Source organism: Rutidosis leptorrhynchoides, chromosome 6, assembly GCF_046630445.1.
Source record: "Rutidosis leptorrhynchoides isolate AG116_Rl617_1_P2 chromosome 6, CSIRO_AGI_Rlap_v1, whole genome shotgun sequence".
Classification (NCBI taxonomy): Eukaryota; Viridiplantae; Streptophyta; class Magnoliopsida; order Asterales; family Asteraceae; genus Rutidosis; species Rutidosis leptorrhynchoides.
In genome coordinates this window covers 315,904,430-315,924,257 of record NC_092338.1, presented here as the reverse complement: position 1 = coordinate 315,924,257, position 19,828 = coordinate 315,904,430, and the positions used below count along the sequence as shown (strand labels likewise).

Genomic DNA, 19,828 nt, shown 5'->3' with positions numbered 1-19,828 from the left:
GTTCTTAGAGGGTCAGTCACAGGTTTCCATTTAGCAGACAGTGAGTCAATGAATTTGTTTACTTGTTCAAAATCAGTATATGTGATTTTCAAAGTAAGCAGGTCAGCAACTAAAGAGTTAAACCTAATGAAGGTTTGCGTAAGGGTCTCATTCTTATAGGCAAAGAACATTTCATACTCTCTTTTCAAAGCAATAATCTTGTTCTGCCTAACCTCGTCCATGCCTTCATAAGTAACATCTACATAGTCTAACATAAGCTTAGCATTCAGTTTTCCCTTAATCAGTTTGAACATGTGGTTAGGTAATGTTATAGCTGACAGAGTTCTGATCTTAGGGTCAAGTTCAACACGACGTTTGTCCTCAGCATCTCATTTAGCTGGAGTGAGAACAACCTCTCTGCCAGGAATGGCAGGAGTGTCAGCAGTAGCTGGAATACTATCAATAGTCTCAGTTGGGATAAATGGACCATCTTTGGCAATACCAGGCATGAGTGGGTCAATAGACTCCAGGTGAAACATGAACCCTGCCTTCCAAGTTTCATACTCATCTTCATCAAATTTGGGTGGTCTATTGGATGAGTCATTTTCAAGTTAAGCTGTATTTGAATATGCAGCCATGAGAGAATTCAGATCCAAGATATTAAATTATCAAGACTGAGGCTCTGATACCAGTTGTTGCTCCCTTGATAAATAACAGGAGTATTGTAGAGGGAGGGGGGGGGGGGGGTGAATACAATTCTTTTAATTAACTTAACAGTTAAGACACAGTTTAGTATTCAAGCAAGTAAATTAAATAGAGTCAAAGGTAATTTTTCAACGGTTTATTCTTTATTGATTAAATCACAAAGAATTACAACTATCCTTGGCGGAATGATAGTTGGTTGATACAGATTCACCTAAGTATAGCTACAGAGGGTGTTCTAAGCTATTACACGTTTTGGACTCTAAATAAACAAACCCACACCACTAGTTGTTACAATAGTGGATACATCAATTTATACTAGTCCTATTATCCGTGTAATTGTTATATTGTCCACTAGTACATAGGATGTCTGTGCTTGTGGAGACAACTGCATCAGAGAGCGTGCTCTCCTCTTTTCTCTTTGGTAGCTATTTGCAGGAACACCTCAATTCGGTTTGGCACCACTATTTGTTTAAACAAATAGAATATTGTGTTCCCTAGGCGTTGACAAAGTATAACACATGTCTGCACATGCGTTAAACTTCTGCATTCCCACGTGGTCTTGTAAGGTCACTTGTCAGCCGCCGACGCGTGTCCTTTTCTGTTCAACTTTGTCTTTGACTTCTGTTGAATAGTACAATTGATGTAGACCACTCAGTAAACCACTATGCTTGTAATGGAGCATAGCTGTCTTGTGTAGTAAGCTGCATTCCAGCTATGCTGGTTCTTCATTTCTGAGTCACTTGATATTCTTGAATTGCTGAGTACGCATCCTGTGCTATTGAAGAAAACTGACTACCTTGTGCTGGTAGACTAAGCAGCAAACTATACACTCGACATAGTAATATCTGCTGTCTATACATAAACAAACTTGTGCTGGCTGCACATAACATTTTAGTGCAAATAAATTACAGTTTTGTCATAATTAAATCCTTAATTATTTTGGAGACTCAACAATATATCTCACTTACGGGTTGAGCAAAAAACAAGGTGAAAAATCAGATTATCTTATACAATTTTCACCGAACTTTTATCATTTACATCAGCAATTCAGCATCAACCCATTTTCATTGAATAAATTCATCTTTAAATGGACTAAATTATTCAAAAACATTACATTAATAATTTAAATACAATATGTTTTTTTGTTTGAAATTTTAAACGATAAAGGTTAGATTATTCTAAAAATAAATAAATAAAAGGCAAGGCCCGTCCATACCACCAACCTAATGCCAACCATTTGTCGATTTGCGTTTGGTGCAGACGCTAACGACTTCGTGCCTATCCTCGTTACATGTGTGGCATGCGTCGAAACTCATTTTTGTTTGAGATAGGGAGCCGTTTTAGTAGTTGGAAGTTGTGATGTGATCCAGCGGTTAGTAGCATGTCTCCTTTAGGGGATGTCAGGAGTTCGACCCCTTTGGCTACATATTAACCCACGATTTCATCTCTGCTATGAAGTTCCACACATGACACTTTTCTACATCGCGTTTGGTGGGGTGGGGGGGGGGGGGGTATTAAAGGGAAGGAGGCACATATAACTGTGCGAGATGAACGCGTTGGTGGTTAAGTCTCATCAGATGATTCATAAAGTGTTGTCCGAAAAATTTATATACATAGTTGGTTATTTATACCGAGTTAAAGTTAAAGTTATAGGATCGTGATCTTTAAGATGATCTTTTAAAAGAAAGTGTTGCACAATATTTAAGTGTAGCTCTATTTCATTCACTTTTCTTCATGGTTAAGAAAAGGAAATTGTAGACTATATTATATGAATGATGATGATTATATATTTATCATCATAAATACATAACTCTGTATTGTAGATTGTATTATTTGTACCGTACAAATACATAATACGTGATGAATCTATACATTCTGATAGTAAAATATCAATCATCAATCAAAATATTTATAACATAATGATAATGATTGGTAAATCTTTACAAAAATAAATTTGATTTCATGCATAAATGATGATCTTTGAAACTTTGAAACTTGTAAGGGGTCTAAATGAAATTATAGCAAGAGCTTATACTCCGTAAGTGCCTAAAACGCGTAATTAAGAACACTTTAAAAAAGTAAAACTTTATCCAATATTATCCTTCCATGAATCAACCCAAGACGTCGTTTGATTGCCCAACGATTCAACCTTTCAATGGCATATCTGTAATAACCAACATTTTCCAAGGCCACCCCACCCTTGAAACATGCTTTAACCGGGGGTATAAATCTCATACCACCTTCTTGGCCATTTATCTCAGGAAAAAAATTATGTGGAGGTATGAAGAACAAAATTTGTGGAGTAATAATGAAGTGAAATCGGTTAAACATTATAATTCTGAAAATGAAATATTATTGGTAGGAGAAGGAGATTTCTCATTTAGTCTTTGTTTAGCTAATGCTTTTGGTTCTGCTTCTAATATTGTTGCTACTTCACTTGATTCTTATGGTAACTTAATCATTAATTCCCTTTGTTCTTGTTTTATTTAATTTGTACTTTATAAGAATGTGTGACACTTGTTGATGTAGGAATTTACATTTCACTTTTTTTACTGATCATCATTTAGGGTTTCAATACATATTGTTTCGTATTGTGCATTATAAGTTTTGATGTTAAAAATCATATGTTTATGGGAATGTTTAACCTAAAATACAAACCAAATTTTAGTTGTAATTATTTATTATTGTGATTTGCTTTACCTTAAAAAGAAATTAGGAACCCAATTTTTTTGCCTCCTAAAAAAACCCAAATAAAACTGAGTTGTCGATCATATAATTTGGGTGATTAATTTGTACTATATACGTTTTGAATGACAAATTTGACTTTTTTTATTTGATTAAAGGGAAAATAAGGGTCTGTAAAATTGCCGTTTCCATATTATGAGTGGCAAATTTATACTGTACGTGCTAATGTTTTTATGTTAAATTGTGATGAATTCGATCATTCCAAAATTCACTTAACTGGTTGTTTTTTATCAAATACAAGCAATTAGGTTCATGTTCGTGTTTCAATCTTAAAATTCTAGTTTTACCTGCATGCTGAACGAAAATTTCTTCAATATTTATTTATGTAATGGTTATGATTACTTTACTAGATGATGTGATCAAGAAATACAATGGAGCAGCAACAAATTTGTTACGCTTGCGTAGTTATGGAGCTCAACTGTTACATAGAGTCGATGCAACCAAAATGCAGTTTCATCCATATCTTCGAAACAGAAAGTTTGACCGGATTATATACAACTTTCCACATGCCGGTTTTATTGGGCTTGAAAACGATCCACAAGTCATAGAGTAATCTCTTTTACGTGACTATAAGCTTATATAAAGCTGCACATATATAAGTTATATGCAACAAACTCAAAACAATTTTCCAAAATCCCTTGGTCAACGTCGGTTAATGGATAAAAATTAGATTTGTTTTTTCAAAGTGAGTCCAATGTCAAAATTGGTGACATTTTATTACTCGTATGAGTTAATAATTAGAATTCTAGACTTTTTGAACAAATGAGTTATAATGTTTACTGTATGTCATGACAATTCATACTCATCCCGGTAGATTAATTTGGAAATTTATGTAGTCATATATGTCATATATAGGATTCATAGAAATCTCGTTCGAGGTTTCTTAAAGAATGCAAGTTGCATGTTACATTTAGACGGTGAGGTGAAACAATTTCAAGAATCTATTGATTCTTAGATCAAGAACACATGAATACAACCAGTATTCACACCAAATCAAATCAAAGAATAAACTGAACTCTTGAAAATTACTTCGTACAGTTTACAAATTATGATCACAGACCATAGATTCATCAACTAGATGAATTAACAATTACAAACCCTAACTAAGGATTTATTCAATAGAGAGAATATGCAGAATGAAGATTGAATCGTATGTGAACCTGGGAGAGGACCTTTGATTTTATACTGCCTGAATCAGATAACTAACACTTTTAATATTGGCAGAATTGGTCCTCTAAGTTCAAATAAACCAAAACCAACTATGTCCCATCTTTGTAAAAGTACTATTTAGTCCCCATACTAGGTATGTTAACCAAATAATATTTTACATGATTCACAAAGGTTTTGGCCCTTCTAGCTTCAACCTTCAGACCTTCAATCTTTTACAAATCAACTTCAACCTCTTCTCTCTTGATGAATTACAGCTAACTGCACAATAAACATTTCAAGTTATGACCAAACAAAGACAAGTCAAGATTGGTCAACTTTAATACCTTTCAATACTCCCCCACAATCTTGGCTTGTAAACACATTAACCATTTGAAGTTTTTCACACAACATATTATGCTGACTTGTGATTAATCCTTTTGTAAACAAATCTGCTACATTTGAATTTGAGTCAATTTTCAAAATTTTTAGCATTCCACTATTGGCTTTTTCCCTAACAACATGCCAATCTATGTCAAAATGCTTTGTCCTTTCATGATGTACAGGGTTTGCTGCAATCTGAATTGCAGGTGTGTTATCACAAAACAAACTAACAGGAATTAAGTTGTTTAACTTCAAATCATTTAGAACCTTTAAAATCCAAATTAATTCACAAGTCACAGCAGCCAAAGCTCTATATTCTGCTTCTGCAGAAGATCTAGAAACTGTTGGCTGTTTTTTACTTTTCCAAGACACAAAAACCAGTTATAGACTTTCTTTCAAGCAGATTCTTAGCCCAGTCTGAATCAGAATAAGCAGTAAGATGAAGAGACATACCTTTTACAATATGAATACCCTTACCTGGGCTGCCTTTGAGATATCTAAGCACTCTGAATGCTAACCTCAAATGATTATTAGTTGGAGCATGCATAAATTGGCTAAGCACATGTACAGAAAAGCTTATATCTGGTCTAGTGACAGTGATGTAAATCAATTTTCCAACTAATTTCTGATAAACTGTGATATTGGATAATACTTTATCTTTCTCATTTGCACTATATGATGATACATTAACTTCAATAGGAGTATTAAAAGGTTTACTGCCTAGTAAACCAAATTCATTTAGTAATTCTAAGCAATACTTCCTTTGGCATAACCCTAAACCATGTTCAGTTTCAATTACTTCAATACCCAAAAAATATTTTAGCTTTCCTAAATCCTTTATCATGAACATGTTACTCAAGAACTGCTTAACATTGTCAATTTCATCCACATTGTTACCAGTTATCACAATATCATCTACATACACAAGTAAAACAATAAATATATTATCTTTTGTTTTTGTATATAGAGAATAATCATTTTTACTTTGTGTGAAACCATGACTGATTAAGCAATTAGAAAGCTTTTCATTCCATTTTCTTGGTGCTTGTTTTAGACCATATAAAGACTTGGTTAATTTACACACTTTTGTTTCATGTTTATTAAAAAAACCTAGGGGTAAAGACATGTAAACCTCTTCATCTAATTCACCATACAAGAAGGCATTATTTATGTCTAACTGACACAATGACCAACCATAATGAACAGCTAATGAAAGAACACATCTAACAGTGACCATTTTTACAACAGGTGAGAAAGTCTCATCATAGTCAACCCCCTCTGTTTGACTATAACCCTTTGCAACCAATCTAGCCTTAAACCTCTCTATTTCTCCTGTTGACTTACACTTCACTTTGTACACCCACTTACATCCAATTGGTTTCCTATTAGGGGGTAAATCTGTAAGAACCCATGTATTATTCCTGTGTAATGCTTCCATCTCTTTAACCATAGCTTCAACCCATCTAGGGTCTTTAGAAGCTTCAAAATAATTCTTTGGTTCAACAGTTTTGTTTAATAATGTAACAAAGCAAAGATTTTCCATGGAAAGTGTTCAGTAGTTTACAACTTTATCAATTCCATATTTTACTTTAGTATTTATAACAAAATCTTCAAACTTTTTTGGAATTTTGACTTCCCTATTTGACCTTCTTAAAGAAGAAGCAGGTTCATCCTGACTTCCCTCAGAATTTGTTGTCAGATCAACATGTGTTGCATTAGTACCATCTGAATTGGTAGAAGTATGACCATGGACATTTCCAGTATTTACACCTCTTAATACAGAATCATCATTTATGCCCCTAGCATTTGACCTATTATTACCATTAAGATCATGTTCTGTGTTAGAAGATGACTTACTGGTTGACTCATGACTACTACTTCCAAATTCAGACACCCTATTGCCATCACTATGATCTGTATTATTATTTTTATCATCATTGGGGTCATTAGGGTTATCATAAAGCAACTTGTTGTCAAAGAAATTCAAATGATCAATACCTGGAAAAACATCAACACTTAGTTTAGAAGACATTTTAAATGGAAACACTTGTTCATAAAACTTGACATCCCTAGAAAAGATCATTAGCTTTGAGTCCAGATTATAAAGTTTATAGCCTTTTTGTACATTTGAATATCTTAAGAACACACACTTATCAGCTCTTGATGCAAATTTGCCATTGTTATTTAACTTTGTAGCAAAACAAAGACAACCAAAAACTCTTAAGTGATTAAGAGATGGTTCCCTTCCATATATTACTTCATAGGGAGACTTTCCCTTTAACACAGATGAAGGAGTTCTATTGATTAAATATGTTGCAGTTAACACACACTCACTCCAAAACTGTAATGGTACCCCCCCTTGAAACAAAAGTGATCACTCCAAAAGTGATCTAGCCACATTTAAAAGATGCATGTGCTTCCTTTCCACAACACCATTCTGTTGTGGAGTGTATGCACATGAAGTTTGATGAAGTATACCCTTTTGTTTAAAAAACAGAGATAAGGTTGTATTCAAAAATTCTGTACCATTGTCACTTCTAACAATTTTAATTTTCTTATTAAACTGATTCAAAAACATTTCTGTGAAATCTATAATGTTTTGTGAAGCATCACTTTTGTGTTTTAATAAAAAAACCCAAACTGCTCTTGAGTGATCATCAACAATGGTCAAGAAAAATCTATACCCATCTCTACTAGTGACCTTATATGGACCCCATAAATCTAAATGAATAAGTTCACCAATATCCTTAGTTTTGTGTTCACTTAAAGGAAATGGGTCCCTTGTCTGTTTAGCCTTATGGCATACTTCACATGGCATTAATTTCTCATTTCCAAGTGCAATTTATGTTTTAAAGCATGAAGAACAGGTTCTGCAGGATGACCTAACCTATTATGCCAAGTATACTTAGATAACAAACAAACATTTGAACTAATAGCAGGTGTATCAGCATTATGCTCACCATTTAAACCATCAAAGAAATAAAGACCACCCTGGACACTACCAGTCCCCAGTGTCTTGCACATCACTCTTCCTTGGGGCAAGTCCTGTATATAGCACATATTTTCATCAAAACCAACAAATCTTTTACTATCTCTAGCTAACTTGCTAACAGACAACAAGCTTACAACATACTCAGGAACAACTAAAACATCAAACAATGTAACATTTGATGTTAGCCTGCAATCACCAATTTTAGTTATTTTGGCCATAGAACTATTAGGATGACCAACAACTAGACCTAGGTCAGACACATCAACCAAATTATATAGATGGTTTTGAGTGTTCACATAATGTTGATTAGCTCCAGAATCTATAATCCACCCAGGTTGACTTAAACTAAAGCAACTTGTGGCCATAGAAGAGAAGAAATGACTTTTTGCCATATTTGAATGAAAATAATTACCTGCCATATTAGCTTTTGGTTCTTCATTTACATTATTGCTCAACAAGGATAGTAACTTGGTTATTTGATCTTTAGAAAGACTTAACTGTGTAGTCTTATCTGTAACACAATTGTTGCTTGCAAAAGATTTAGTAGCAGAGTTACAGTTGTTATTATTGTTATTGTTCCAAGAACTAGAGACTCTACTACTGTTTGAGTTACTGTTGTTGATGTAATTAGGATTATTTTTTCCTTTAAACCAAGGTGGATATCCAACCACCTCAAAACATTTGTCAATTGTATGACCAGTCTTATTACATTTGGAGCATTTGAGATTAGGGTTAGGCCCTTTACCAACTTTAAAACCAGAATTGTTAAAGTTGTTAACAGCATTAGATGAATTTAGATGTACTTTAGACAAAAAAGCAGAGGACTGCATCTTTCCATTAGTTGAAATAGAGGAATCTCTATGAGATTCTTCTCTTGACAGAATAGCATATGCACCCTTTATAGAGGGTAAAGGATCACTAGTCAAAAGATTACTTCTTATATGTGAATATTTGTCATCAAGACCCATTAAGAACTGCATTAATTTTAACAATTGATTGTGTTCTTTAAGTTTCTTTTCAGCTTTACAAGTACAATCAGGTAACTGAACCATAGAATCAAATTGTTTCCATAATGCATTTAGTTTATGATAATAGTCAGACAAACTAGAACCATTTTGAGTATGAGAAGTAATCCTATGATGTAAATTGAAAATAACAGATCCATCCACCTTGTCATAAGTTTCTTTAAGTTCTTTCCAAACATCAGATGCAATTTTAGAAAAAACTTGACCTAGATACAACTCTTCTGATATGGACCCTAAAATCCATGACAGAACAACAGAGTTGCATCTATCCCACTGTTTTGCTAAAACTTCATCATCTTCTGATTTTATTATAGTTTCATCAATAAAACCATATTTGTTTTTAGTTTCAAGTGCTAAAGTCATAGCACATGCCCAAACCCTATAATTCTCAGTACCAACCAGTTTTATATTAACCAAAGGTGTACTACTTATATCAGAAGGATGAAGATACAATGGATCACCAAAATCAAGTTTGCTGATCATTGTATCACTAGTACTATCACCCATGTTTACAACAAACAAAAGAAGACAACAAGTCAAATAAGATCAAGAAAGCAACTAGACAGTCAAGATCCAACCTATAGGCCAATCTCCTTAGCACAACAGCTATTATGTGCTAAGGCAAATTGCTACAGAGAAGGTGAGTAAAGAAGACTTACAGTGACTTTCTCTGCGAAGAACACACCTCGATGAACAAGATTCAATTACATAGCGAAAGATGATAAAAACAATCTTTAAATCACCAGATGTGTCTACACAACGAAGAAAGACACAAATCTTCAATTGATATCCCAAGAACTAGCCTGATAATCTTCAATCGAAGGATTTTAGAGAAAATCCCCAAAAATCACTAAGAACCCTAAAAAACTTCGAACAACGAATGGAGCCCTAATTTTCCAGAAATTAACCCGTAATCACTTCGAATACACCAGATATCAGAACAATTGCTCTGATACCATGAAAACAATTTCAAGAATCTATTGATTCTTAGATCAAGAACACATGAATACAACCAGTATTCACACCAAATCAAATCAAAGAATAAACCGAACTCTTGAAAATTACTTCGTACAGTTTACAAATTATGATCACAGACCATAGATTCATCAACTAGATGAATCAACAATTACAAACCCTAACTAAGGATTTATTCAATAGAGAGAATATGCAGAATGAAGATTGAATCGTATGTGAACTTGGGAGAGGACCTTTGATTTTATACTGCCTGAATCAGATAACTAACACTTTTAATATTGGCAGAATTGGTCCTCTAAGTTCAAATAAACCAAAACCAACTATGTCCCATCTTTGTAAAAGTACTATTTAGTCCCCATACTAGGTATGTTAACCAAATAATATTTTACATGATTCACAAAGGTTTTGGCCCTTCTAGCTTCAACCTTCAGACCTTCAATCTTTTACAAATCAACTTCAACCTCTTCTCTCTTGATCAATTACAGCTAACTGCACAATAAACATTTCAAGTTATGACCAAACAAAGACAAGTCAAGATTGGTCAACTTTAATACCTTTCAATATGAGGTTCATGTAACACATAAGGATACAAACCCGTTCAACACTTGGAATATTGAAGAACTTGGTACTCAAAGTTCGTTACAGCTGCTTGAATGTGTCAAGTTCAACATTCATGATTATCCTGGTTACAATAATAAACGAGGAGACGGTAAAAGATCTGACGAGCCTTTTCCTTTAGGAAAATGCAAGACTTTTAAATTTACATCAGCATCAGCATCATCATCATCATCATCATCATCATCATCATCATCCTCACATCACAAAAATCCTCTGCAATATCAAGAAATTTCATCACAAAGAACAAATGTGTGTCCGGTTATGAATCTTGTTTTCCAGATTTTCATGATCTTTTTTTTTATTTGGACATATATACACTTATTCAATCTGTGGCCCAATAGCAATTGAATGCACCGATATATCAATACTACCAAAGTCTTGCTTTACTAATTCAGCAACTTCCTGGATACAGGGTTTGAAGAGATCTGACTTATATTATCTTAATTTATACATTAGAGTAGATGTGACACTTTCGACCCAATTACCTACAAATAGTAACAACCAACAAGTTTAAAGGATACAATTTTAGATATCTAAAAGGAACCGCTCCAATTGGGTTGAAGGTCACCCAACGTGTACTTATGATGCATTGAACCACCTCCTATGTTACTTAAAAAATAAATTACTTTTCAAAAATATATAATTTAGATTTATGTTTGACAGCCTAATTAAAATGGTACCTATGAAAGTGAAATGTCCCGTTCTTATTGATTAAAAACGTTCCATATTAATTGATTTCGTTGCGAGGTTTTGACCTCTATATGAGACGTTTTTCAAAGACTGCATTCATTTTTAAACAAACCATAACCTTTATTTCATCAATAAAGGTTTAAAAAGCTTTACGTAGATTATCAAATAATGATAATCTAAAATATCCTGTTTACACACGACCATTACATAATGGTTTACAATACAAATATGTTACAACAAAATAAGTTTCTTGAATGCAGTTTTTACACAATATCATACAAGCATGGACTCCAAATCTTGTCCTTATTTAAGTATGCGACAGCGGAAGCTCTTAATAATCACCTGAGAATAAACATGCTTAAAACGTCAACAAAAATGTTGGTGAGTTATAGGTTTAACCTATATATATCAAATCGTAACAATAGACCACAAGATTTCATATTTCAATACACATCCCATACATAGAGATAAAAATCATTCATATGGTGAACACCTGGTAACCGACAATAACAAGATGCATATATAAGAATATCCCCATCATTCCGGGACACCCTTCGGATATGATATAAATTTCGAAGTACTAAAGCATCCGGTACTTTGGATGGGGTTTGTTAGGCCCAATAGATCTATCTTTAGGATTCGCGTCAATTAGGGTGTCTGTTCCCTAATTCTTAGATTACCAGACTTAATAAAAAGGGGCATATTCGATTTCGATAATTCAACCATAGAATGTAGTTTCACGTACTTGTGTCTATTTTGTAAATCATTTATAAAACCTGCATGTATTCTCATCCCAAAAATATTAGATTTTAAAAGTGGGACTATAACTCACTTTCACAGATTTTTACTTCGTCGGGAAGTAAGACTTGGCCACTGGTTGATTCACGAACCTATAACAATATATACATATATATCAAAGTATGTTCAAAATATATTTACAACACTTTTAATATATTTTGATGTTTTAAGTTTATTAAGTCAGCTGTCCTCGTTAGTAACCTACAACTAGTTGTCCACAGTTAGATGTATAGAAATAAATCGATAAATATTATCTTGAATCAATCCACGACCCAGTGTATACGTATCTCAGTATTGATCACAACTCAAACTATATATATTTTGGAATCAACCTCAACCCTGTATAGCTAACTCCAACATTCACATATAGAGTGTCTATGGTTGTTCCGAAATATATATAGATGTGTCGACATGATAGGTCGAAACATTGTATACGTGTCTATGGTATCTCAAGATTACATAATATACAATACAAGTTGATTAAGTTATGGTTGGAATAGATTTGTTACCAATTTTCACGTAGCTAAAATGAGAAAAATTATCCAATCTTGTTTTACCCATAACTTCTTCATTTTAAATCCGTTTTGAGTGAATCAAATTGCTATGGTTTCATATTGAACTCTATTTTATGAATCTAAACAAAAAAAGTATAGGTTTCTAGTCGGAAAAATAAGTTACAAGTCGTTTTTGTAAAGGTAGTCATTTCAGTCGAAAGAACGACGTCTAGATGACCATTTTAGAAAACATACTTCCACATTGAGTTTAACCATAATTTTTGGATATAGTTTCATGTTAATAATAAAAATCATTTTCTCAGAATAACAACTTTTAAATCAAAGTTTATCATAGTTTTTAATTAACTAACCCAAAACAGCCCGCGGTGTTACTACGACGGCGTAAATCCGGTTTTACGATGTTTTTCGTGTTTCCAGGTTTTAAATCATTAAGTTAGCATATCATATAGATATAGAACATGTGTTTAGTTGATTTTAAAAGTCAAGTTAGAAGGATTAACTTTTGTTTGCGAACAAGTTTAGAATTTACTAAACTATGTTCTAGTGATTACAAGTTTAAACCTTCGAATAAGATAGCTTTATATGTATGAATCGAATGATGTTATGAACATCATTACTACCTTAAGTTCCTTGGATAAACCTACTAGAAAAGAGAAAAGTGGATCTAGCTTCAATGGATCCTTGGATGGCTCGAAGTTCTTGAAGCAGAATCATGACACGAAAACAAGTTCAAGTAAGATCATCACTTGAAATAAGATTGTTATAGTTATAGAAATTGAACCAAAGTTTGAATATGATTATTACCTTGTATGAGAATGATAACCTACTGTAAGAAAAAAAGATTTCTTGAGGTTGGATGATCACCTTACAAGATTGGAAGTGAGCTAGCAAACTTGAAAGTATTCTTGATTTTATGTAACTAGAACTTGTAGAATTTATGAAGAACACTTAGAACTTGAAGATAGAACTTGAGAGAGATCAATTAGATGAAGAAAATTGAAGAATGAAAGTGTTTGTAGGTGTTTTTGGTCGTTGGTGTATGGATTAGATATAAAGGATATGTTATTTTGTTTTCATGTAAATAAGTCATGAATGATTACTCATATTTTTGTAATTTTATGAGATATTTCATGCTAGTTGCCAAATGATGGTTCCCACATGTGTTAGGTGACTCACATGGGCTGCTAAGAGCTGATCATTGGAGTGTATATACCAATAGTACATACATCTAAAAGCTGTGTATTGTACGAGTACGAATACGGGTGTATACGAGTAGAATTGTTGACGAAACTGAACGAGGATGTAATTGTAAGAATTTTTGTTAAGTAGAAGTATTTTGATAAGTGTCTTGAAGTCTTTCAAAAGTGTATGAATACATATTAAAACACTACATGTATATACATTTTAACTGAGTCGTTAAGTCATCGTTAGTCGTTACATGTAAATGTTGTTTTGAAACCTTTAGGTTAACGATCTTGTTGAATGTTGTTAATCCATTGTTTATTATAACAAATGAGATGTTAAATTGTTATATTATCATGATATTATGATATATAATATATCTTAGTATGATGTATATACAGTTAAATGTCGTTACAACGATAATCGTTACATATATGTCTCGTTTCGAAATCATTAAGTTAGTAGTCTTATTTTTACATATGTATTTCATTGTTAATACACTTAATAATATATTTACTTATCATTTAACATAATTAACCAAGTGTATCAATATCTTAATATGATTCATATGTACCTAGTAAGACGTTGTTATAACGATAATCGTTATATATATCGTTTTCGAGTTTCTTAAATTAATAGTCTCATTTTAATGTATATAACTCATTGTTAAAATACCTAATGAGATACATACTTATAATAAAAACATGTTAACTATATATATAACCATATATATGTCATCGTATAGTTTTTACAAGTTTTACGTTCGTGAATCACCGGTCAACTTGGGTGGTCAATTGTCTATATGAAACATATTTCAATTAATCAAGTCTTAACAAGTTTGATTGCTTAACATGTTGGAAACATTTAATCATGTAAATATCAATCTCAATTAATATATATAAACATGGAAAAGTTCGGGTCACTACAGTACCTACCCGTTAAATAAATTTCGTCCCGAAATTTTAAGCTGTTGAAGGTGTTGACGAATCTTCTGGAAATAGATGCGGGTATTTCTTCTTCATCTGATCTTCACGCTCCCAGGTGAACTCGGGTCCTCTACGAGCATTCCATCGAACCTTAACAATTGGTATCTTGTTTTGCTTAAGTCTTTTAACCTCACGATCCATTATTTCGACGGGTTCTTCGATGAATTGAAGTTTTTCGTTGATTTGGATTTCATCTAACGGAATAGTGAGATCTTCTTTAGCAAAACATTTCTTCAAATTCGAGACGTGGAAAGTGTTATGTACAGCCGCGAGTTGTTGAGGTAACTCAAGTCGGTAAGCTACTGGTCCGACACGATCAATAATTTTGAATGGTCCAATATACCTTGGATTTAATTTCCCTCGTTTACCAAATCGAACAACGCCTTTCCAAGGTGAAACTTTAAGCATGACCATCTCTCCAATTTCAAATTCTATATCTTTTCTTTTAATGTCAGCGTAGCTCTTTTGTCGACTTTGGGCGGTTTTCAACCGTTGTTGAATTTGGATGATCTTCTCGGTAGTTTCTTGTATAATCTCCGGACCCGTAATCTGTCTATCCCCCACTTCACTCCAACAAATCGGAGACCTGCACTTTCTACCATAAAGTGCTTCAAACGGCGCCATCTCAATGCTTGAATGGTAGCTGTTGTTGTAGGAAAATTCTGCTAATGGTAGATGTCGATCCCAACTGTTTCCGAAATTAATAACACATGCTCGTAGCATGTCTTCAAGCGTTTGTATCATCCTTTCGCTCTGCCCATCAGTTTGTGGATGATAGGCAGTACTCATGTCTAGACGAGTTCCTAATGCTTGCTGTAATGTCTGCCAGAATCTTGAAATAAATCTGCCATCCCTATCAGAGATAATAGAGATTGGTATTCCATGTCTGGAGATGACTTCCTTCAAATACAGTCGTGCTAACTTCTCCATCTTGTCATCTTCTCTTATTGGTAGGAAGTGTGCGGATTTGGTGAGACGATCAACTATTACCCAAATAGTATCAAAACCACTTGCAGTCCTTGGCAATTTAGTGATGAAATCCATGGTAATGTTTTCCCATTTCCATTCCGGGATTTCGGGTTGTTGAAGTAGACCTGATGGTTTCTGATGCTCAGCTTTGACCTTAGAACACGTCAAACATTCTCCTACGTATTTAGCAACATCGGCTTTCATACCCGGCCACCAAAAATGTTTCTTGAGATCCTTGTACATCTTCCCCGTTCCAGGATGTATTGAGTATCTGGTTTTATGAGCTTCTCTAAGTACCATTTCTCTCATATCTCCAAATTTTGGTACCCAAATCCTTTCAGCCCTATACCGGATTCTGTCTTCCCGAATATTAAGATGCTTCTCCGATCCTTTGGGTATTTCATCCTTTAAATTTCCCTCTTTTAAAACTCCTTGTTGCGTCTCCTTTATTTGAGTAGTAAGGTTATTATGAATCATTATATTCATAGATTTTACTCGAATGGGTTCTCTGTCCTTCCTGCTCAAGGCATCGGCTACCACATTTGCCTTCCCCGGGTGGTAACGAATCTCAAAGTCGTAATCATTCAATAATTCAATCCACCTACGCTGCCTCATATTCAGTTGTTTCTGATTAAATATGTGTTGAAGACTTTTGTGGTCGGTATATATAATACTTTTGACCCCATATAAGTAGTGCCTCCAAGTCTTTAATGCAAAAACAACCGCGCCTAATTCCAAATCATGCGTCGTATAATTTTGTTCGTGAATCTTCAATTATCTAGACGCATAAGCAATCACCTTCGTTCGTTGCATTAATACACAACCGAGACCTTGCTTTGATGCATCACAATAAATCACAAAATCATCATTCCCTTCAGGCAATGACAATATAGGTGCCGTAGTTAGCTTTTTCTTCAATAACTGAAACGCTTTCTCTTGTTCATCATTCCATTCAAATTTCTTCCCTTTATGCGTTAATGCAGTCAAGGGTTTTGCTATTCTGGAAAAGTCTTGGATGAACCTTCTGTAGTAACCAGCTAGTCCTAAAAACTGGCGTATGTGTTTCGGAGTTTTCGGGGTTTCCCACTTTTCAACAGTTTCTATCTTTGCCGGATCCACCTTAATACCTTCTTTGTTCACTATGTGACCGAGGATTTGAACTTCTTCCAACCAAAATGCACACTTTGAAAACTTAGCGTACAATTCTTCCTTCCTCAATACTTCTAACACCTTTCTCAAATGTTCACCGTGTTCTTGGTCATTCTTTGAGTAAATAAGTATGTCATCAATGAAAACAATGACAAACTTGTCAAGGTATGGTCCACACACTCGGTTCATAAGGTCCATGAACACAGCTGGTGCATTAGTTAAACCAAACGGCATGACCATAAACTCGTAATGACCGTAACGTGTTCTGAAAGCAGTCTTTGGAATATCATCTTCTTTCACCCGCATTTGATGATACCCGGAACGTAAGTCAATCTTTGAATAAACAGACGAGCCTTGTAGTTGATCAAATAAGTCGTCGATTCTCGGTAGTGGGTAGCGGTTCTTGATGGTAAGTTTGTTCAACTCTCGGTAGTCGATACACAACCTGAATGTACCATCTTTCTTCTTGACAAACAAAACAGGAGCTCCCCACGGTGATGTGCTTGGTCGAATGAAACCACGCTCTAAAAGTTCTTGTAATTGGCTTTGCAGTTCTTTCATCTCGCTGGGTGCGAGTCTGTAAGGAGCACGAGCTATTGGTGCAGCTCCTGGTACAAGATCTATTTGAAATTCAACGGATCGATGTGGGGGTAATCCCGGTAATTCTTTCGGAAATACATCGGGAAATTCTTTTGCAATGGGAACATCATTGATGCTCTTTTCTTCAGTTTGTACTTTCTCGACGTGTGCTAGAACAGCATAGCAACCTTTTCTTATTAGTTTTTGTGCCTTCAAATTACTAATAAGATGTAGCTTCGTGTTGCCCTTTTCTCCGTACACCATTAAGGGTTTTCCTTTTTCTCGTATAATGCGAATTGCATTTTTGTAACAGACGATCTCTGCTTTCACTTCTTTCAACCAGTCCATACCGATTATCACATCAAAACTCCCTAACTCTACTGGTATCAAATCAATCTTAGATGTTTCGCTAACCAGTTTAATTTCTCGATTCCGACATATATTATCTGCTGAAATTAATTTACCATTTGCTAATTCGAGTAAAAATTTACTATCCAAAGGCGTCAATGGACAACTTAATTTAGCACAAAAATCTCTACTCATATAGCTTCTATCCGCACCCGAATCAAATAAAACGTAAGCAGATTTATTGTCAATAAGAAACGTACCCGTAACAAGCTCCGGGTCTTCCTGTGCCTCTGCCGCATTAATATTGAAAACTCTTCCGCGGCCTTGTCCATTCGTGTTCTCCTGGTTCGGGCAATTTCTAATAATGTGGCCCGGTTTTCCACATTTATAACAAACTACATTGGCATAGCTTTCTCCGACACTACTTGCTCCGCCATTACTCGTTCCGACACCATTTGTTCCTTTCGTTCTATTAACCCCTGGTCCATAGACCTCACACTTCACCGCGCTATGACCATTTCTTTTACACTTGTTGCAAAATTTGGTGCAGAACCCCGAGTGATACTTTTCACACCTTTGGCATAGCTGATTCTGATTGTTGTTGTTGTTGTTGCGGTTATTATTGTTGTTGGGATGATTGTTGTAGTTGCTGTTGTTGTTGTTGTTGTTGTTGTTGTTGTTGTTGTTGGGCCGTTTGTTGTAGTTGCGATTGATGTTGCGATTGTTGGGATAATTGTTGCGATTGCTGTTGTTGTTGTATTGGTGATTCTTATCACCGTTTTCCTCCCACTTTCTTTTGACTTGCTTCACATTGGCCTCTTCAGCAGTCTGTTCTTTAATTCTTTCTTCAATCTGGTTCACTAGTTTGTGAGCCATTCTACATGCCTGTTGTATGGAGGCGGGCTCGTGTGAACTTATATCTTCTTGGATTCTTTCCGGTAATCCTTTCACAAACGCGTCGATCTTCTCTTCCTCATCTTCGAATGCTCCCGGACACAATAGGCACAATTCTGTGAATCGTCTTTCGTACGTGGTAATATCAAATCCTTGGGTTCGTAACCCTCTAAGTTCTGTCTTGAGCTTATTGACCTCGGTTCTGGGACGGTACTTCTCGTTCATCAAGTGCTTGAATGCTGACCACGGTAGTGCGTACGCATCATCTTGTCCCACTTGCTCTAGATAGGTATTCCACCATGTTAACGCAGAACCTGTGAAGGTATGCGTAGCGTACTTCACTTTGTCCTCTTCAGTACACTTACTTATGGCAAACACCGATTCGACCTTCTCGGTCCACCGTTTCAATCCGATCGGTCCTTCGGTTCCATCAAATTCCAAAGGTTTGCAGGCAGTGAATTCTTTGTAGGTGCATCCTACACGATTTCCTGTACTGCTAGATCCAAGGTTATTGTTGGTATGTAGCGCAGCCTGTACTGCGGCTATGTTTGAAGCTAGAAAAGTACGGAATTCCTCTTCATTCATATTCACGGTGTGTCGAGTAGTCGGTGCCATTTCCTTCAAAATTGTCAAATGGAACAAGTTAATCATACAGAATATTAAGAGTAGTTAATAGTATTTCGTAGCATAATATGAACTCATTTATAAAAGCTTTTTCTTCATATTAGCGTTTTATAAGTTTAAATTCGGGTAGTACCTACCCGTTAAGTTCATACTTAGTAGCTAATATACAATTCAACTACTACAATTCTATATGAAAAACTGATTATAATAATATTTCGCGTTCAAACTTTTATACAATATTTTACAAACTTACAATACCGCTTATTTTACATAAAGCATGAAATATAGCACACAATAACTTTGATACAAGATAGTTGTGAAGATAATTCTAGCTAGTACACAAGTCGTTCAGCAAAGACAATAAAGACACGTAATTCATACGTCCAGAAACAAGTCATGCATTCTGGTTTTACTAGGATTACTTCCCATCCTTGGTCTTGTGCAACATAACCGTTATGGCCGTTGATAAGACAGCGTGTTGTAACGTCATCAAAGGGACGAGGGTTACGTAATGTCCAACAGTCC

General features: G+C 34.7%; 1 protein-coding gene across 2 annotated transcripts; it reads left to right on the top strand.

Annotated features, from left to right (window-relative positions):
• The first annotated feature begins 2,828 nt into the window (after positions 1 to 2,828).
• LOC139853011 (uncharacterized protein At4g26485-like) lies at positions 2,829 to 10,955 on the top strand. Of its 2 annotated transcripts, XM_071842378.1 has the most exons (4): positions 2,834 to 3,133; positions 3,780 to 3,978; positions 4,285 to 4,351; positions 10,519 to 10,955. In XM_071842378.1, exons 1-4 carry the CDS (start codon positions 2,956 to 2,958, stop codon positions 10,915 to 10,917), a joined length of 843 nt encoding a protein of 280 aa, XP_071698479.1. In that variant the 5' UTR covers positions 2,834 to 2,955; the 3' UTR covers positions 10,918 to 10,955. The 2 variants fall into 2 exon arrangements, with proteins under 2 accessions (XP_071698480.1, XP_071698479.1); XM_071842379.1 differs by lacking the exon at positions 10,519 to 10,955 and having other exon boundaries at positions 2,829 to 3,133; positions 3,780 to 4,333.
• Positions 10,956 to 19,828: the final 8,873 nt, after the last annotated feature.